Source organism: Exophiala dermatitidis (assembly GCF_000230625.1).
Source record: "Exophiala dermatitidis NIH/UT8656 unplaced genomic scaffold supercont1.5, whole genome shotgun sequence".
NCBI lineage: Eukaryota > Fungi > Ascomycota > Eurotiomycetes > Chaetothyriales > Herpotrichiellaceae > Exophiala > Exophiala dermatitidis.
In genome coordinates this window covers 750,524-766,767 of record NW_008751650.1, presented here as the reverse complement: position 1 = coordinate 766,767, position 16,244 = coordinate 750,524, and the positions used below count along the sequence as shown (strand labels likewise).

General features: G+C 51.7%; 5 protein-coding genes across 6 annotated transcripts; 4 read left to right on the top strand and 1 right to left on the bottom strand.

The window, feature by feature from the left end:
• Window positions 1–14: 14 nt before the first annotated feature.
• On the top strand, window positions 15–1,754 carry HMPREF1120_05882 (uncharacterized protein). The gene has a single exon (XM_009160072.1). The coding sequence runs from the start codon at window positions 202–204 to the stop codon at window positions 1,234–1,236; it is 1,035 nt and encodes a 344-aa protein (XP_009158320.1). The 5' UTR covers window positions 15–201; the 3' UTR covers window positions 1,237–1,754.
• Window positions 1,755–2,089: 335 nt separating this feature from the next.
• HMPREF1120_05881 (uncharacterized protein) lies at window positions 2,090–3,508 on the bottom strand (the record flags this gene model as incomplete). Its single annotated transcript, XM_009160071.1, has 1 exon — window positions 2,090–3,508. The coding sequence occupies one exon, from the start codon at window positions 3,506–3,508 to the stop codon at window positions 2,090–2,092; it is 1,419 nt and encodes a 472-aa protein (XP_009158319.1).
• Window positions 3,509–3,848: 340 nt separating this feature from the next.
• On the top strand, window positions 3,849–5,523 carry HMPREF1120_05880. Of its 2 annotated transcripts, none has more exons than XM_009160070.1 (2): window positions 3,849–4,637; window positions 4,708–5,523. In XM_009160070.1, the coding sequence occupies exons 1-2, from the start codon at window positions 4,240–4,242 to the stop codon at window positions 4,727–4,729; spliced, it is 420 nt and encodes a 139-aa protein (XP_009158318.1). In that variant the 5' UTR covers window positions 3,849–4,239; the 3' UTR covers window positions 4,730–5,523. The 2 variants fall into 2 exon arrangements, with proteins under 2 accessions (XP_009158318.1, XP_009158317.1); XM_009160069.1 differs by having other exon boundaries at window positions 4,702–5,523.
• A 693-nt stretch (window positions 5,524–6,216) lies between these two features.
• HMPREF1120_05879 (uncharacterized protein) lies at window positions 6,217–7,460 on the top strand. Its single transcript, XM_009160068.1, has one exon. It carries the CDS (start codon window positions 7,100–7,102, stop codon window positions 7,424–7,426), a length of 327 nt encoding a protein of 108 aa, XP_009158316.1. The 5' UTR covers window positions 6,217–7,099; the 3' UTR covers window positions 7,427–7,460.
• A 464-nt stretch (window positions 7,461–7,924) lies between these two features.
• Window positions 7,925–11,620, top strand: HMPREF1120_05878 (uncharacterized protein). The gene is made up of 3 exons (XM_009160067.1): window positions 7,925–9,514; window positions 9,563–9,826; window positions 9,886–11,620. The coding sequence occupies exons 1-3, from the start codon at window positions 9,129–9,131 to the stop codon at window positions 10,574–10,576; spliced, it is 1,341 nt and encodes a 446-aa protein (XP_009158315.1). The 5' UTR covers window positions 7,925–9,128; the 3' UTR covers window positions 10,577–11,620.
• The last annotated feature ends 4,624 nt before the right edge of the window (window positions 11,621–16,244 follow it).

Here is a 16,244-nt window from a genome sequence, read left to right as displayed (position 1 = left end):
TTCAAGTTGAACCTGATCTTTGCAAAGTGTTCGACCACCAACCTCGACATTATACCGACACTACCACCCAGGGATTTAGAAACATCCCGTTAATTTCTAGGGTTCCGCCTCGCAGGGTCTCGTATATCAGCATCGTCGGGAGGACAGATCCCCTCTCTACTAGTGATAAACAAGCTCCTGAGCCCGTGCTTGCCAGCAACCATGCCTCCAGCAAAGCGGCGCAAACTCAGCCCTACGTCTGATGACGAGCCGCACGAGCCAGACCAAGGGGACCAAGGCGCCCAAAACGAGCAAGACGAACGAGGAGACGCAGGCAGCACTGCGCTGCCAGCGGCCGCTGGACAAGATCAAGCAAAGGAATCAACGACCGAATCTTCCACAACTCAATCCAATGCAGAACCAGAACCAGAACCATCATCCAGTAATGTTGACGCAGCGCCGCTTCCTCCCGCTTCTTCTTCCACCACCACTAGCGCAGCAGACAGACTAGCACGCTTCGCAGCCCTCAAATCACGAGCCACAGCATCAGCCAAATCAAACCTCGCCGAAGCCAAAGCAGAAGCCAACCGCGCAGCAATGGACCCAGGACTCCTGGCGAGTCTGAACCGAAAAGCAGCAATAGCATCGCACAACCTATTAAAGGCAGAGACCGAGGAAGAAGAGGGCACCGGGGCATTTGAACGCAAGCGCGCATGGGATTACACGATTGAGGAAACCGAGAAATGGGACGCCCGCGTTCAACAGAAGAAGTACAACCGGGACAACAACGCGTTCCAGGACTACAGCACCGAAGCGAGCAAGATGTACGACCGACAGATCCGAGAACTCGAAAAGGCCGCCCGCAAGGACGGCGGCAAGAACAGAGAAGAATATGAGCGTCAAAAGGCCGAGCTGCTAGAACAAGCCGCCCGCACCGGCGGGTTGGAGATTGTCGAGATGGACAACGGCGAACTCGTCGCCATCGATAAAGATGGTCGCTTCTATGCCAACCACGACAGTACGGGTTTCGTCGAACAGAAGCCCAAGCGTGAGAATGTCGATCGTCTCGTCGCCGATTTGAAGAAAGCCGAAGAGGCCAGATTCAAGAAACGTCGTGACCGTGGCCGTGAAACCGATGATGGAGACGTCACTTATATCAACGACAAAAACAAACAGTTCAACCTTAAGCTGGCGCGGTTTTATGATCGCTACACTGCGGATATTCGCGAGAGCTTTGAAAGAGGAACGGCCATTTGATTTGGCTTGGACGAGGTTGTTGCTCGTTCTGTCATCTGTAACTGTTGCATCTATATACTGCAGTTTCTTTGGGCAGTCCTGGCTATGATCAAGTATGTCTATGGTGTATGACAATATTCTAAAATCAAGTACATTGTACAGTTCCCTACTGGACCAAGACAACTTCAAATGCGAGCGTTGGTTGCAGCAAATTGCAGGCGCAAGTCGGCCACCACCACGCGCGAAATCCAAATATATACGACTACTAGTAGCTGCCGTTGATCGCTCTTGATGATCCGGTCTACTCTTTATCCAGTCCCGAGAGTAAGTCGATCAATACCACTCAGGCTGTAGGTAACCTTCAGTCTGGTTTTGGTGGAATAGTAAAGTCTGTATTTATCCATCACATTATGGCTCTGCTTATTATACACACTGCCTTCATACTAGGTAGGCACCATTGGAAAGAAATCATACAATGACGCCATTTTCATTTAACAATAGTCCCAGCCGCTTCTCTCGCGACAAAATCTCAAAGAAGAGGCATCCTCCACAGGGTCTCTTTCAAAGACCGATGCAGTGCGTAATCACAAAGTACTGTGTTCCCTTTGGCAAACCTCCCATGAAATCTGTATTTTCACATAAATATATGTACATAAGGCTGGAAAGGCGCCATTTTCTCGAATTTGCTTAAAGATCATTGTCATGATGCAGATTATTGCAAGAACACACGGTATATGCAGGGTGCTCTCGAATGCCTGCTGTTACTCGGCCGTAGTTTAATGAGTATGCCAAAAAAAAAATGCAGTGTTATGGACGGTGGCATCATTCCTCTTTATCGCCACGAAAGAGTAGTTGTGGATTGCCAGACTGTAACTCATACACCGACAAACTTGACACGGCGCTGACCAAAATTCGAAGTGCGTTGATGCCGATTCATGAGCGTCTTGCGGTACTCTTGTAACGACGACATCTTCGCTTTGGTCTCTGGCATTGGCATTCGAGGCACTTGTCGGTGCGAGCGGGATGGCTTGGCTGAAGTCCCTGTTCGAGCTAGTGAGAGTTCATATCGTTGCGCCTGATCCCTAGAGTCCAGACCCGCCGTCGTAAACCGCCTGACTTCTTTGCTGTTTGCATCTTCCCGGATTGGTGCCGCTGAAATAAAAGACGTAGTCTCCGGTTGGGAGTCCTGGTCGACGCTGGGGTTCGCTTGCGATGTAGATAGGTTGTCTTGCCGGCCGTCGTCAGGAGTTCCTCTCTCTGCACCGACGGAAGCAGATGCGTCCAGCTGTACAGACGCCACCGTAGTCTCCGCGTCATTGGTCGTAGAAGCCACTGCTGCAGCTGTCGAATTAGTGCTCACCAAGTCTGCATCGGCCTGGTTTTCTTGGTCATTATTGCTTGGGAACGGCGTATCTCCAGTCGTATCGGCGCTTGGCTTCACGTCCGGATCGATGACAGAAGTCGTGGAATTGCGAGTTACAGCAGACTCATTTTCCAGCTGTGCAGACGGCGAGTGAGACAACCCATCTTGCTCTTTCTGAGACGCGGGCTCCGTTGCTGATTCCGACGGTGTCACTCCGGTCGTCGGCTGGGTGGTAGTTTTTTGCCTCTTCCTGGCAGAGCCTCGCGAAGGCGGCGTCCTTCCTTTTAGAGCCTGTCGCGCAGCAACTTTACTGCTAATAGTCTCAGGAGCATCATCGTCGTCGTCGTCATCGGTGTCCGGAACCTCCCGCACTTGCCCGCCTGGCTGAGTCGGAGTCTGCTCCTCCACAACCAAAGATTCCTGCGTCGAGTCATCCAGGCCTTCGCTATTGAAGCGTTTGCGTTTGTTTGTCGTCATCGGAGTGAAGTATTTCTCCGTGGGTTTAAGACGCTCTGGTAGCTTGAGGTTGATTTCCACAGACGGGTTCTGTGCCGAACTCGAAGGAGTTTCCTCATCAACTGAGTGCATAACAGTCTCATCAAGCCCCTTAGCACTGGCCGTTGGTGTCGTTGTTTCTGGCTGATCGGAAGAAGTAGCGGTCGATTGATGGCCCCGTGTCGGCTCTTCTTCAACATCATGTTGTTTAGCGGTGTCAGTCGCGCCTGCCTTCTCAATCAGGACGGTGACATTGGACAAGCGCGGTTTTTTCGATGTTGCGGGCGTGAAGAATCTAGGGCTGCTTTCAGGTTCCTGTCGCGTTGGCGTACTAACAATAGCAGCTGCAGACTCTGAAGAGCCATTCTGAGAGCTTGAAGGAAGGGACTTGGGAGTTTTTTGGGACTTCTTTTCCTGGGATCGCGTTGTTACCATGTTGTATTGTACCTTAGGTTGGGTTGTCGCAGCGACCCGACGTGGAAGATGACCAAATAATAATGAGAAACAAATGTTTTAGACTTGAAGGGTGCAATATGAACCGCAGTACTTTTAAAGAACGAAGCAGAATTCAGATTCAATGCGAGATGCTTTTCACATTACCACGGGCAAATTTCTTGTAAAGTCAATCGCTGCAGAGGTTTCGCGTACCTTATCTAATCTGCGTACCGATAGTAATAATCTTATCTTATCTTGTCAACCGCAGACAGCCCTCACTGGCTGGCTCTGCCACTACAGTGGACGAAACTCACTTTCAAGATTGAGGTGCTTCAAGTTCCGAAACGCGAGATTCTCCGCATCGCAACGGCCGACTACAGGTGCAGCAGGCGTTCATCCACCTGGTAACAGCGGGGGTGGTATATGTACCCTACATAATATATGTACCGAAGCTAAGTCCGGAGAATGGCCGCAAGCCAGCCATGGTGGCTCGATTGCATGGGAGATTATAATGCGCCAAATGCTCTTCTTGTTTGCGCAACCAGTGTGCGAAGAAATTGAGTGAGCACCAACGCGACCAAGCTCATTGAACTGTGCCCGTTTTGGGGACAGGCAGACAGATCTATGTATTGACATCATATTAATCTGGTACCTGTACCTTGAGGTAGACCTAGGTCAGACGAATCTCAAGCTTCAGGAGACCTTGGGAGCAGGCAAGCGGCCACAAGAAGATGGCTCCCATAGCCACAGTCAAGTCGCTCGACCACCTCGTCTTGACAGTTACCGACTTGAATGCAGCCATCGAATTCTACCAAGACATTCTCGGCATGCAGCACACTTCCTTCACCGCTCCACTGGGATCTGGCATCACGCGGCACGCCCTTCAATTTGGCACCCAGAAAATCAACCTGCACGTCAGCGGCAAGGAGTTCGAGCCAAAAGCTCAAAACGTCCAATCTGGGAGTGGAGACCTGTGTTTTCTCGTGGAGGACAATGTGGATGATGTCCTGAAGGGGCTGTTGGAGCGAGGGATCACGGTCCTTGAAGGCGGTCAAGTGGTAGAACGGACCGGAGCTCAGGGCAAACTGCGGAGCGTCTACGTCCGGGATCCAGATGGAAATCTGATTGAGTATGCACCCCTGGAATACACTCACATCTTCTTCATGTTCCTATCGTCTGCTGACATTGCTGAGCAACAGGTTGTCAAACCAAGTTGATTGACCGTGCTGAAAGAGAGGGCAGCTGGTCCGTTGCCCAGCGGTGCCCCTCCGGAGTCCAATGCAGCTAGCAATACGAGTAGAGAGGTGCTGAGCTTCGAGGCTTGCATGTGCTGCCTTGTACCCTGTGGCCGGGACCACAAAGAGGCTATTCCATTATGTGCGAATGGAAAAGGCAGGACACTGTTCTTCTTGTCATTCACACATGGTATACAACAAAAGCACTCCAAGTGGATCCCTTCACAAACTTGATACGTTAAACCCTGGTGCTGACTGTGACGAGTCCTGTCGTCCACGGCGTCGAAGCTGAGAGGTTCGCTTTAGTTGACGATCCCTAGTTTTGCTGTATCCGAGAATGGCAGTCGAAGCAGCGGAGCGCTTACCCCCCTGCTGGTAAATGAATCTGGGGACGTGCTCACTTCCATCTGCATGGTAGAGAGCATCTGAAAGTTAGAGTTGTGGCTGTCGGGCAGAGTCGCTGAAATCTCCATGGTCAGAAGCTTTGTTAGTTTGTAACTGGCCGAACTCTGTAGGCGAGGACAGCGGCACAGGAGCCATTGCCGTAGATTGTTTCTCAGAACACGAGCAGCCAAGCAGCCAAACTGCTCCAAATGGCAGATGGCCACTGGCACGACAACGGAAGAGAGGTGTACAGGCTAGCGTCCACATAACGGACTAGAGCATGGGGATTCAGAGTACCTCAGAGGATACGGGTCTCATTGCACTCTGACCTCATCATCGACAGAGGAAACACGGGCTTGTCGTTACCAAATAAAGCCTTCAGAGGCAAGACCCCGGAGAGACGGGTCTGCAGATTCGGCTACCCGTGATGCAATTCGTCGAGATGTATCTCCGTCTGCTGGTAAGCAAGGGGCTTCAGCTTTTGACATTGCCAGCAGAAGAAAACGGGAGGAGACAATATGTTGTCCGAACAAGTGGAGCACAGCCGGGATGAACATAAAGAGGACGGCTCGGGGACTCCACCACGAGTCCCAATTTTTGCAGTCCGTCGACTTGGATCCTTCTCTCCGGCTCATTTGGCTTTAGGTTTGAGCGACAGCGGGCGCTACGCTGGATGGTTGATATATCGTTTCGGTACTGTAAGTACTGTCCAGTGGTGGTAGGGGACTAGGGAAACACCTGGGAGCGGTTCAAGGTGTCATTCCCTGACCTTGTTTGGGTGACGAAGGGTGCACTACTCTGTAAGTCCTCTGGGTGTTCATCTATGTCAGGAAGTCGGACATCAACCGCGAAAAGCCATAAGGTGCATTTGGAGTAGGGTCCAGCTACCCGGGTCGTACTGGGAGAAGGGGCGCAGGAGCCTGAGTGTAATTGGGCTTCTAAGGCCCGGCGGTGAATGCGGCTTCCATCGTCAGCAGCGCCCACGGACACATGCAGTGCTTCATTTGTCAGAAAATGAGAGGATGCTCTCACTATAGTGCCGACAATAGATGATACCTTCAAGTTACAGTAGGCTCATCGTGCCACCTAGCGTTCCCAGTTACTAGTACGACTGTCCCGTTGTATCGCCTCGATCTGAGATGAGCTTCATCACATATCTAGATGTCTCCCTCACCAGGCCAGGGTCCGAATCCGAAGTGAGGCAGACAGGTAGCTTCAGGATCCGGGCATGGCTTGCGCCTATCTGCATACGCCCATGTCAGTGACGCCGTGTCCTCGATTCTCCACGCCTCCGTCTACGTGCAGATCATGCACATGACGATACCCCGGGAGTTTTGGGGATGCTTACAACTTGGAAATCAAGTGCACCCTGGGCGAAAGTTTGGGTTGGGCCGGGCAGCAAAACCCAAAATACAACCATCCTTACGTCCTAAATTCAAGTGATATGGCTCTTTGACTCGCCGCTGTCCTACGGATATCTGTGTTGATCCGCATCGTGTATCGAATAGAGTTCCTCCTGCCACACCTTCTTGGACTTGCGGCCAGGCCCTTCGATCTGGGATTATGATTCGGATCAGACCTCTTATGGCGCGGCTGCGATCCGTGCTGTTCAAGATCTTCATCTTGGGGACAGAGTGGCCTGTTCAGTTGCACGTTGTCCCATCCAGAGAAACGACGAGGCTCTCGCTCATTAGCATCGCCGATTGGCGCAGGTCATTCTGCGGTCGGGTTCTCACGTCCTACTGGACTCTCCCTGCAAAGCTGTGTGGATCATCCTTCTCCCTCCTCCTTTGAGTACTGGTCTTTACCACCTGGGCGCAAGTTGGGGTGGCATAATAGAGCCGGGAAACAACCCCATGGAATTTGGGTCGATAGTACTTGACGGATTTCTGGGCCTTGGTGGCGTCTGCGTGCAATGGGCTGCAGGCGCTTATGCAGGAGAGAAAGCCTTGTTGGAATCGCGCTCACATGAATGGACGGAGGTTCAAGGAGGAAAAGTAACAAGGTGCAGCGCATGCTTGCTGGCAGTATCATTCTGCGCGCCCCGTGCAATCGCTCACCGCTGACTGCGGGTGTTGCTAGTGGTGATCTGTTGGTTTCTGCTAGAGTCACGACCTGTACTGTCACAGCTGTGACAGGATCAGAATGTCAGCAGGATGTCATCAACTTGAAGTTCAGGTTGAGGCAGCTCGTGCCCAGTGTAGCCCGAGTCTGCACGATGCGACCTGCACGCCAGCTGCGTCCAACTGAACGAGTGCCAGTCCCTTCAGCCTTGAGCGCAGCTGGTGCTAATGCTTGAGACCGAGTCCCATGTCATCATTTACCAAGTGTCTTTCTCCCTGATGCAGGTGCACAGCGAGGACCGGGAAGGTAGATTGGTAGTAACGTAGACGGACTGTCCTTGGATCCGCACAACTTGGGCCTGTGTCGGTGTATCGAACAGTCGGTAGGTAAGGTACGTACCACCCGATGGTGGCAGAGGGTACGGATCGGATCTCTTCGTTGAACCACGAAGGCTAGATCGTCTTGCAATTGCTTCATCCTCCGTTAGTCGCATCTCAGGCTCTTCATTTGGTTGGCCAGCATGACAGGTGGTTGATCTGATCGATCGCTGGGGATCTGTGGCTGGGGGCTAACTTAGGGAGGCCATATGCAGTGGGCGAGGGTTGACTGGACTCCCCCGCCGCAGACGGCGACGGCGGCCTGGGTGGCTCCAGGCTCCAGTTCCAGCTCCAGCTCCAGCTGTCACCACCGTAGTGTACCACCGTTTAGCAGCGCCACAACTCACTGTCATCAACCTGAGCCGATGCCTTTGTGCATGGATGGCCTGCTCAGGGCTGAAAGAATCCTCCTGCCAATCTTGCCTGGCACTCGAGTCCTCCGAGCCCTGCTTCGTGCCCTCATCCTCCACTTCGCTTCGATCTGTCCGCTGGCACGATGATAACCCACCTTTCATCGCAGCCGTTACCGTTTTCTGGTCGTATGCTACATGCCAACAGCAAGCCCATTACGCAACCTGGCGCAAAAAGCGGCGACCACGACCTCCCCTTACCTTCCGTCCTCTGCTTGGGCCAAAACTATCCAGATGCGCCTTCTTCCATGCTACTAGACGCGGTTGGGCGTGAAGAGCAGAAAGCCTAATCAGGCAGCATCTGGAGCAGTTCCTACGGGACGATAGTGACTCTCGGATGAGGTGTTTATCGCACCATAGCACTAGATTTACGTTTCGGCAGCAATCTTACCGTGGCTCATGGCTCACGGGGTCGTCGACAGGCAAATCTGCCTCACAGGCACGACTAGCCCCGACTTTGCCACCATTTCAACCATGACTGCTCTCTCGCCTATCGCAAGCTTGAAACCCCCGGAAGTCCAGGACAGACACAACATTAGTACCGTTCCATACTCCGCTCATGTTCATGGATTGAAAGAGTCAAGATGACCCCTGCAAATGCAGCGGGTGAGAAATCTGCGACTGGTTTGTGGCCCAAGGCTTGGAACTCCGCCAGCCTCAGAACTGGAGACGGATTGGAATGCCTGTTCCACAACCGAACTCTCACATCACAAACCACCAATTCCACAACTACGCGTAACTTAAGCCATCTCCTGTCCCGAGTTTCGGTCCTCGCAGCGCCCTTAACCCCCACCACGTCTACTATCGATCCTTTGACCAGGAAATGCACGACTTCTAAGCGACGGCTACCGGCCTGTTCCCGCTGTCATTTCCGTCACGCCACTTACCATCGATCCTAGTTTCGCCTATGTCCAGAATTTCTGGTCCACGGCGCCCTCCCTGGCACCAGATCGTACCAGCACCTCCCTTCTAGGGTTGCTAAGGGACACTGGCACCTGGCTGGCGATGCCAAGCGCGAGTTTGGAGAGATCGTCGAGTCCCAGATTTATAAAGTCTCGTGCTTTTGGTTGATAAAATGTGGGTATCCGAATATGCTCGCTTATGTTAGATCGCTGGATTCCTCAGCAAAGGTTCCTCCAGCTGGGCGAACATGAGTACTACTTTGCAAACCCGCCTATCTGTCAGACCAGCCTTTGTTACTTCTTCAGCTTCAGACCGTCTGCAAGCGTTCCCAGAGCCCAATGAACATTCCCAGCAGGTGATGCCATCCCATCATCCGCGACCTCAAACGCATGTGGACTCTGGAAATGGGGTCAACGGATATTCAACGAGCCCCCCCTCGGCGTTGAGTGGGCCGTATCCATTGGAGCCGTCTTTGGCAATTTCACCGTCCTTTGAACCACCAAATCTACAACATCCTCCCGCACCCTTGGGATTTTATGCGCAGAGCGAGCATGCCTTTCCTTCTTCATCTGTACCCCAGTCCCGAACATCAATAGCACGTCCCCCAGAAACTACCCTTCCACCGCCGACCAGGTACGGCTCTGTAACCCTACGTTATCCAGTTATTGACGCGTCTTATAGACAAACCCATGGTGTTCCGCCGATTGGACCGTCTACTAGCAGGCCGCAAGAGTCGTCACCATATCTATCGAGGAGCAACAGAAGTTCATTGTCGGATGCGTCCACCGGTTATGGTGGGATTCCAGCGTTTCCTCCCGTGCAACAACAAATGACTACAGTATCAAGTTCATCGGTTGAGCCCGGCGGGTATGCGAAAAAGTGTCAGCTTCACATTAGACAGCATCCTAGGGCTGCGCGCGCCGGGCCTGATGGGAAAGATAGAAGGTGAAACTTTTTTTCTCACGGCTTCTCATTCTCTACAACCCCAGCTAACTGTTCCGAAGGGCTATTGATCCGCCACCAATTGTACAGCTGCTCATGGACGATTTCGATCCCGATTCAGAACAAGATGTTGAAGAGTTGCATAGCCAATGGTGGGTAGTGTATTGTTCCTTGATCAGCGCGCAGTCTCCGGACACGAATGTATCGACTCTGCCCCTTATCACGGAAGATGGCCGGAGGGAGTTGCAGCGGTTGCTGCTGGGTACGTTGACCGCAACCCCAACTCCTACCGACGACGATCCAGATCCGCCAACAATGCCTTCTCATCCCAACACAAGGCCTCCCAGTCCGACGTCCAGATTCTTGCCCGCGAGTTCACGGCACAAGGCTAAGTCACAGAGAGAGCCCCATCAAATACCGGGGACATTCTTCATCTTTGCCGATCTCTCAGTCCGCAAGGCTGGGGAATATCGTCTACGCTTTGACCTCATGAAACTTAGCGATGACAAATTTCAGGCTGGTTCAAGTGTGCCCACCACCCACAGTGTGGTCAGCGATGTTTTCAAGGTAGTCAATGCGAAAGACTTTGATCAGGTCCAACCCAGCACGAATCTGGTCAAGGGTTTACTGGAACGAGGTGCAGGCTTTCCGCTGAAGTTGAAGAAGGGCACACGAGAAGGACAAAGGCGCAAGAGGACCCGATCCGAGTTAGACAGCGAGGATGATTCGAATCAGGAGGACAACTACGACTGAACACGAGGATTTTACGAGAAACACGACTATCACGCTCCGCGGAGCGCAGGGTATCGCCAGGCTGGTGCTCCCTAATTTGTCCAGATGCTGAAGATTCTGAGCTAAGGCAACTCTTTGAGCAGACAGTTCGACAGCATGTCAACGCCACGCGACACATATCTTCCTTCCACGGCAAGAATGATTATCTCGCCTGGAAGGATTTCTAGGGGCTATCGGCACCGGGCCTATCTAGAAAATTTTGGACTTTACTATGGTTAATTTTTTTCGGGCCATCAATCACCCGAAGGAAGTTCTGCAACCACATGTCCAAGGACCTCATCGAGTCATAACCACACCGAAATGAAAAGCTTTTTGTTGAGAGGGTCGGAAAGCGCCAACTTGCGGACGACCAGACCAGAGTTGGCCATTACGACAGAGGGGCTGGGCTGAAACGGGTCGAAATATTGACGGCCGAAGATTGCTGCTGCCAGTGGTTGGCAACGCGTTCGTTCGTCCTGCCGTTTGGATATTGTTTGGTGGAATTCAATTGTCAGGTCTAGCATTAAACTTTCGATTAGGGTTGAGACTGGGGTGAAAGTCAAATGTCGAAACCGATCGAAAAGGACGGGAGCAAGTGGAGTGCTGCCACAAGACCGGGATTCGGGATGGTGGTGTGATATTAGTTTACATGTATCTACATGTAGTATCCAGGCGGACAAAAAGCTTGCTAGAACAGGCCCCCGGTCTATAGTGACACTGTTGACAGGTGCATAGGTAGCTGAAAACAGGAGAACCTGGTGACTACTGAACCACGATCCCCGGGTGCCCACCCCGGCCGGTGGTGTAAATATCCAAGGTTGGAAAACAAGGGCCCAAACTGTACAGCCTGAGGCTGGTACCAAAAGGGCTGCGCGGGCAGTGCATCCAATTCGAACATTGTCTCAAATACATTATCGTCCTTGCAAACGTCTCGTGCAGCTCTGCTCCGAACAAATAGGATTCAAGATACCACCTACCTTTTTGCAGGTGGTGGTCGTATTCCGGGATGTATCACCGGCCACTGGCACTGCAACCATTCCATGTGAAATGGACCTCCGGAGTTATTGACTATACAGCCTAATAACTTGAGCAGGTAGTAGAATCGTACGTTATAGTATCCAGAAGTACCTAGTACTAGGGCACACCAATGCACAAGGACCTCTAAGGCTCCGGGCTGGTAGTAGGATTCTCAGCCAGTTTGCGCCTACCACCGGCATAGAAGGCAGGGTACGGGAATATGTTGCGCAGTCGCTGGATACCTGATGAGTACATACGAGGTCGTACGGCACTTGGTGTTTTTGGCTTTTTGTGGTTTTCGTGTCTGATCCGCCCCGGTGGTCCTAGCACCGTGACCTTGGGTCAACTTTGAACTTGGCACTGGCACTGGCACTGGCCGTGTCCCGCGGCGTCAGGCACGGCCAGCCTGTGCCGAGGTGCACGATGATGCTGCCCAAACTCCGCGTTAAGCGAGACTTGGCGATACACCTAGAGTAGACTAGCGCCGTAATAGTCCTAACGTGGACTTTTACTTACCTTACAAGACAAATCTCTTTCCCCCTTCTCCTCTTTTATTATACCGCCTACAACCCCTATAGTATACAACATTATAACGCTAGGGACGCCTATAGCGCCTGCAACGCCTACAGTACAACGCCTGCAACGCCTGTAACGCCTGCAACGCCTGCAACGCCTGCAACGCCTGCAACGCCTGCAACGCCTGCAACGCCTGCAACGCCTGCAACGCCTGCAACGCCTGCAACGCCTGCAGCGCCTACAGTATAACGCCTGTAACGCTTAGGCGCACTTATAGGCACTCGAGTATACTTGCGAGCGCTCGCGAGTAGTCGCGTATACTTATAAATATAAGCGCCCGCGAGCGCTCTTATATATATATACGAGTGTACGCGAGTACACGCGAGTGCATACGAGTACACGCGAGTGCACGCGAGTGTACGCGAGTATACGCGAGTATACGCGGGCGCTTCTAAGTATACGATACCGTACGCGAGTGTACGCGAGTGTATACGAGTACTTATAGGTACTCGCGGAGGGTACCCTTTACCTTATAGACGTTATAGGCGCTGTAGGCGTTGTAGACATTATACGCGCTATAGGCGTTATAGGCGTTGTGCTGTAGGCGTAGGGGCGTTGTAGGTATTATGGGCGTTATAGGCGTTATAGGTGTTGTAGGTATTGTGCTAATTAAGATAATAATATTTAAGATTATTATTCAAATTTACTAAAAGGCGTTATAGGCGTTATAGGCGTTGCACTATAGGCGTTATAGGCGTAGTGCCTACCTAGGCTATAGGTATTATAGGCCGTGCAAGTACGGTACCTACCTTAATAGGCGTTATTTCGATACGCGAATAATTCTTTCGTATTTTTACGTACCAAGTGTGCCAAGTCGCGCTAAACGCGGAGTTTGGGCAGCAACAGCTACGACCTCAGCCTGTGCCTGAGTGGCACTCGCACAGCCAGTACTACTAGTAGTTAGGCATGTTGCAGGTGGAGTCTGGAACGGGCACAGGTCCCCTTTTTCTGTGGCCCGAGTTCCAGGCCCTCAGGCTTAGTAGTAGATGGGTCCCGGCCCCCGCCTCGATCCCTACCCCTGTTCACGACTACTGGCTGACCCAGCAAGTCACGGTCCCCAAACGCAAAAGGACCCCGACAATGGCACTGGCACTGGCACTGCAGCTGAGCCACAAACCTGAAAGCGACGGCCTTGGTACTACTGGTAGTGCAGTAGTGGGCGGTTGTGGAGAGACTGCAGTGCCAGTTGGTCTAGACCCGCTGGAGAAGCTAGACTGGAAATAAACTAGAGCAGAAACTCAAATGGCCTGGCAAGTTTCGCTTGTATGCCCTGGGCTGTAAGCGAGGAACGCTAAAGAGTGGTGTGGTAGTGGTAGTAGTAGGACTGGTTACCTACAGGGATATGGGATATGGGAGACAGCAAGCAGCGACTACTAGTAGGCACAGCACAACTTGAACAGCGATGGCGGCTGGCACAAGTTGGGCAGAGACAGGGACAGACAGACAGGACTGAGACTCGGACTCGGTTGGTAAACGAGATGCACTGTACTGCATTGCACATTTGTTGCTGAGGAACGAGTGGCTCGGTTAGCAAAAGAGCGAGGGAGCGGCAGTACTGACCAGGTTATCTGGGTAGGTACTAATAACTAAGGTAAGCTAGGAATAAACTAGGTAAGGGATTGAGGAAATGCAACAGATGGAAGTGGAAAGTGACGTTGATGGCTTTTCGCGAATGCAGAGATCGGAAACCTCCTACCCTACTAATAACTACTACTGCTAGAGGAATGCACATTATTCAATTGTGTTATGCATTGGAGTGAACAGTTTGAGTTGACATGGCGACATGAAGGCATGTGATCTTTTTATATAAGAGATATGGGGAAGTAATAGCGCCGCCGGACGAAGCATCGGAAACTGTGCCTACAGTACTCACATAGGTGGTACTGTCAGGGATTATTGTTGTGTCCGAGTCTGTCTCGGGCAACTAACATTGTACTGAGGGACAGTAGCAGGTAGTAGTCATGGTTGGTGGATAACCCTGGCTATCTATCTACCAGCGGATGTGGAGCCGTCTCGAGAAGTCGGTTAAGTGGTAGTTGCAATAGTACTTCACTTGATACTGTCTTTGTCGTAGAGGTAGGCTATCAAATGCAAATTGTACCATTTTCCGTGAGTTGGACAAATCCCTAGTGCATTGGCCGCCTGAACGTGATCTCGATTCGATTCAGATTGTCACGATACCTTACAACAATCCCCGACGGTGACGGCATTTCTGTGGTGGTAGTGTAGCAGTACCGGTAATAGAGGGTTCGTTTCAAATGCCGATGACCCTGGAAGGGCCACTGATCTGGAGAAGCTTGCCAAATCCACAGTCTCAGTCTATCCAAAACCAAACGTCCTTCGGGATATGATTGCCCTAGGGTAAGCTCAAGGCTCGGTGGTCGTTCATGTCATGTTATGTTTTATTTCGTCTCACATGTGTAATAATAATGTAAAGTAAGGAGAACAAAAAGTACAGGAGACAAACACTCCAGCCAGTAGGCTGGTGTGCTTTTGGGCCTTGGCTGAACTCGTTATTTGGCTTCGGCGAATGTATACACCTAGTCCATCCCAAATGATGGAGGTTGGCGCGCACAATCGAGAAACCATCAAGTCATGCTCATTCTGACCTGCCAAAAAGAGAATATGTTGTTAGGTAGAAAGGGAGAGATCGCTCACAAAAAAATCACCGGTCGGAAGTTCGGGCTCTTTTTCCCGTGCGGCCGACTACCTACCGTTTGATAAAGCCGTTCAGGTTAGGGTCCCGTGCACAAATGGGCAAAAGTACTGCTCAACCGAGTACCTAGGTATGCACAAGGCTAAGGTACAGTATGCTACTATTGCGTCTTCAGTGCCGAGTATCCGCGGACGTCGTTTGCCTCTGGGTTCATTGGCACCTCAGCTGAGCCCAGGATGAGCTGAAATGTTGATCTGACCACCTAGTACGTTGAACCTGTGCCGTGTTTAGGAGAGATTGCGACATCTGGCCCTTGCAAGGATTTGGTATGACGGGAACAAGATGCAGGGATGAGGTTGAAGCACGGATCGGAGCATGATAGTAGTCGAGCGAGTTGAAACGACGAGTTGCATAGTAGGAACGTACTATCGATGTAGATCATGGGTAAACTCCTAGTGGAACGGGCAATCGAGGCGCTGTTGCGGTATATTCCTGCTAGACAACGCGCGCCTACAGACCAGGGAAGGGAAGCCAGTAGTGATCGTAGTTGTAGAGCCGGGGTTGAGATTAATCGACACAAGGCGGCAGTGAGGCGTAAGCGGAAGTACATTCTAAGGAATGTGTTGATGTCCTCTGCGTTTTCTCATTGGTTTCTGCGTACATGGCATGCCCACATATAGCGCATGCTCATGGAATATCCCGACACCAACTGTCAGTCTGGAATTGGTGATTATCCAATCTCGTGACAAGCAGACCGTGTCGGCCGTCTGTTTGTCCTGGACGATTCCGTTTGCTGCTTTCCTGGTTTGCGATGGAGAGATGTATAGTGAAGGGCGGGAGTAACAGAGCACCGATAGACCCGTCGGGTACAGCGGCATGCGCATCAACCAAACAAGTCATAACGGGAATTTCACTAGAAGACTTGACATTTCCACGCTTGCTTGGGTGTCGCTAGAGTCCGGAGACGACGGGAATTGCCGCATACGAAAACGACTCCGTCTCAGGGCGATCCAGTTGCACCATCTTGGCGCTTAGGTCTTCGGTTCGCCGTGCGGAAGGAAGACTTACCGCGTCTGTAGCCAGCGGATCTGATCGTGGAGAAAGCTTCGTCTCCAGAGTAGCAGTAACCTTTGCTCGATGGGCCTCCGAAATCCAGTCTTTTGCGCATGAAAATTTCGGCAAGAAAATGAGAAAGGCCTTAGAAGTTTCGACGCGCGGCGGTCTCCATAATCAGGATCATGCCACAGGTGTATAACGTACTAGTACTGGTATGATGCCTGTCAAAGAAAACGTCGAGGAACTAGTATTAGCATTTGGCAAAAAAATGTACCCAGTGGACACGAAAAGATCTCACCGCTTAATAATAACTTAGTCGGACACACTACTGTTTAGTTAGCGGTA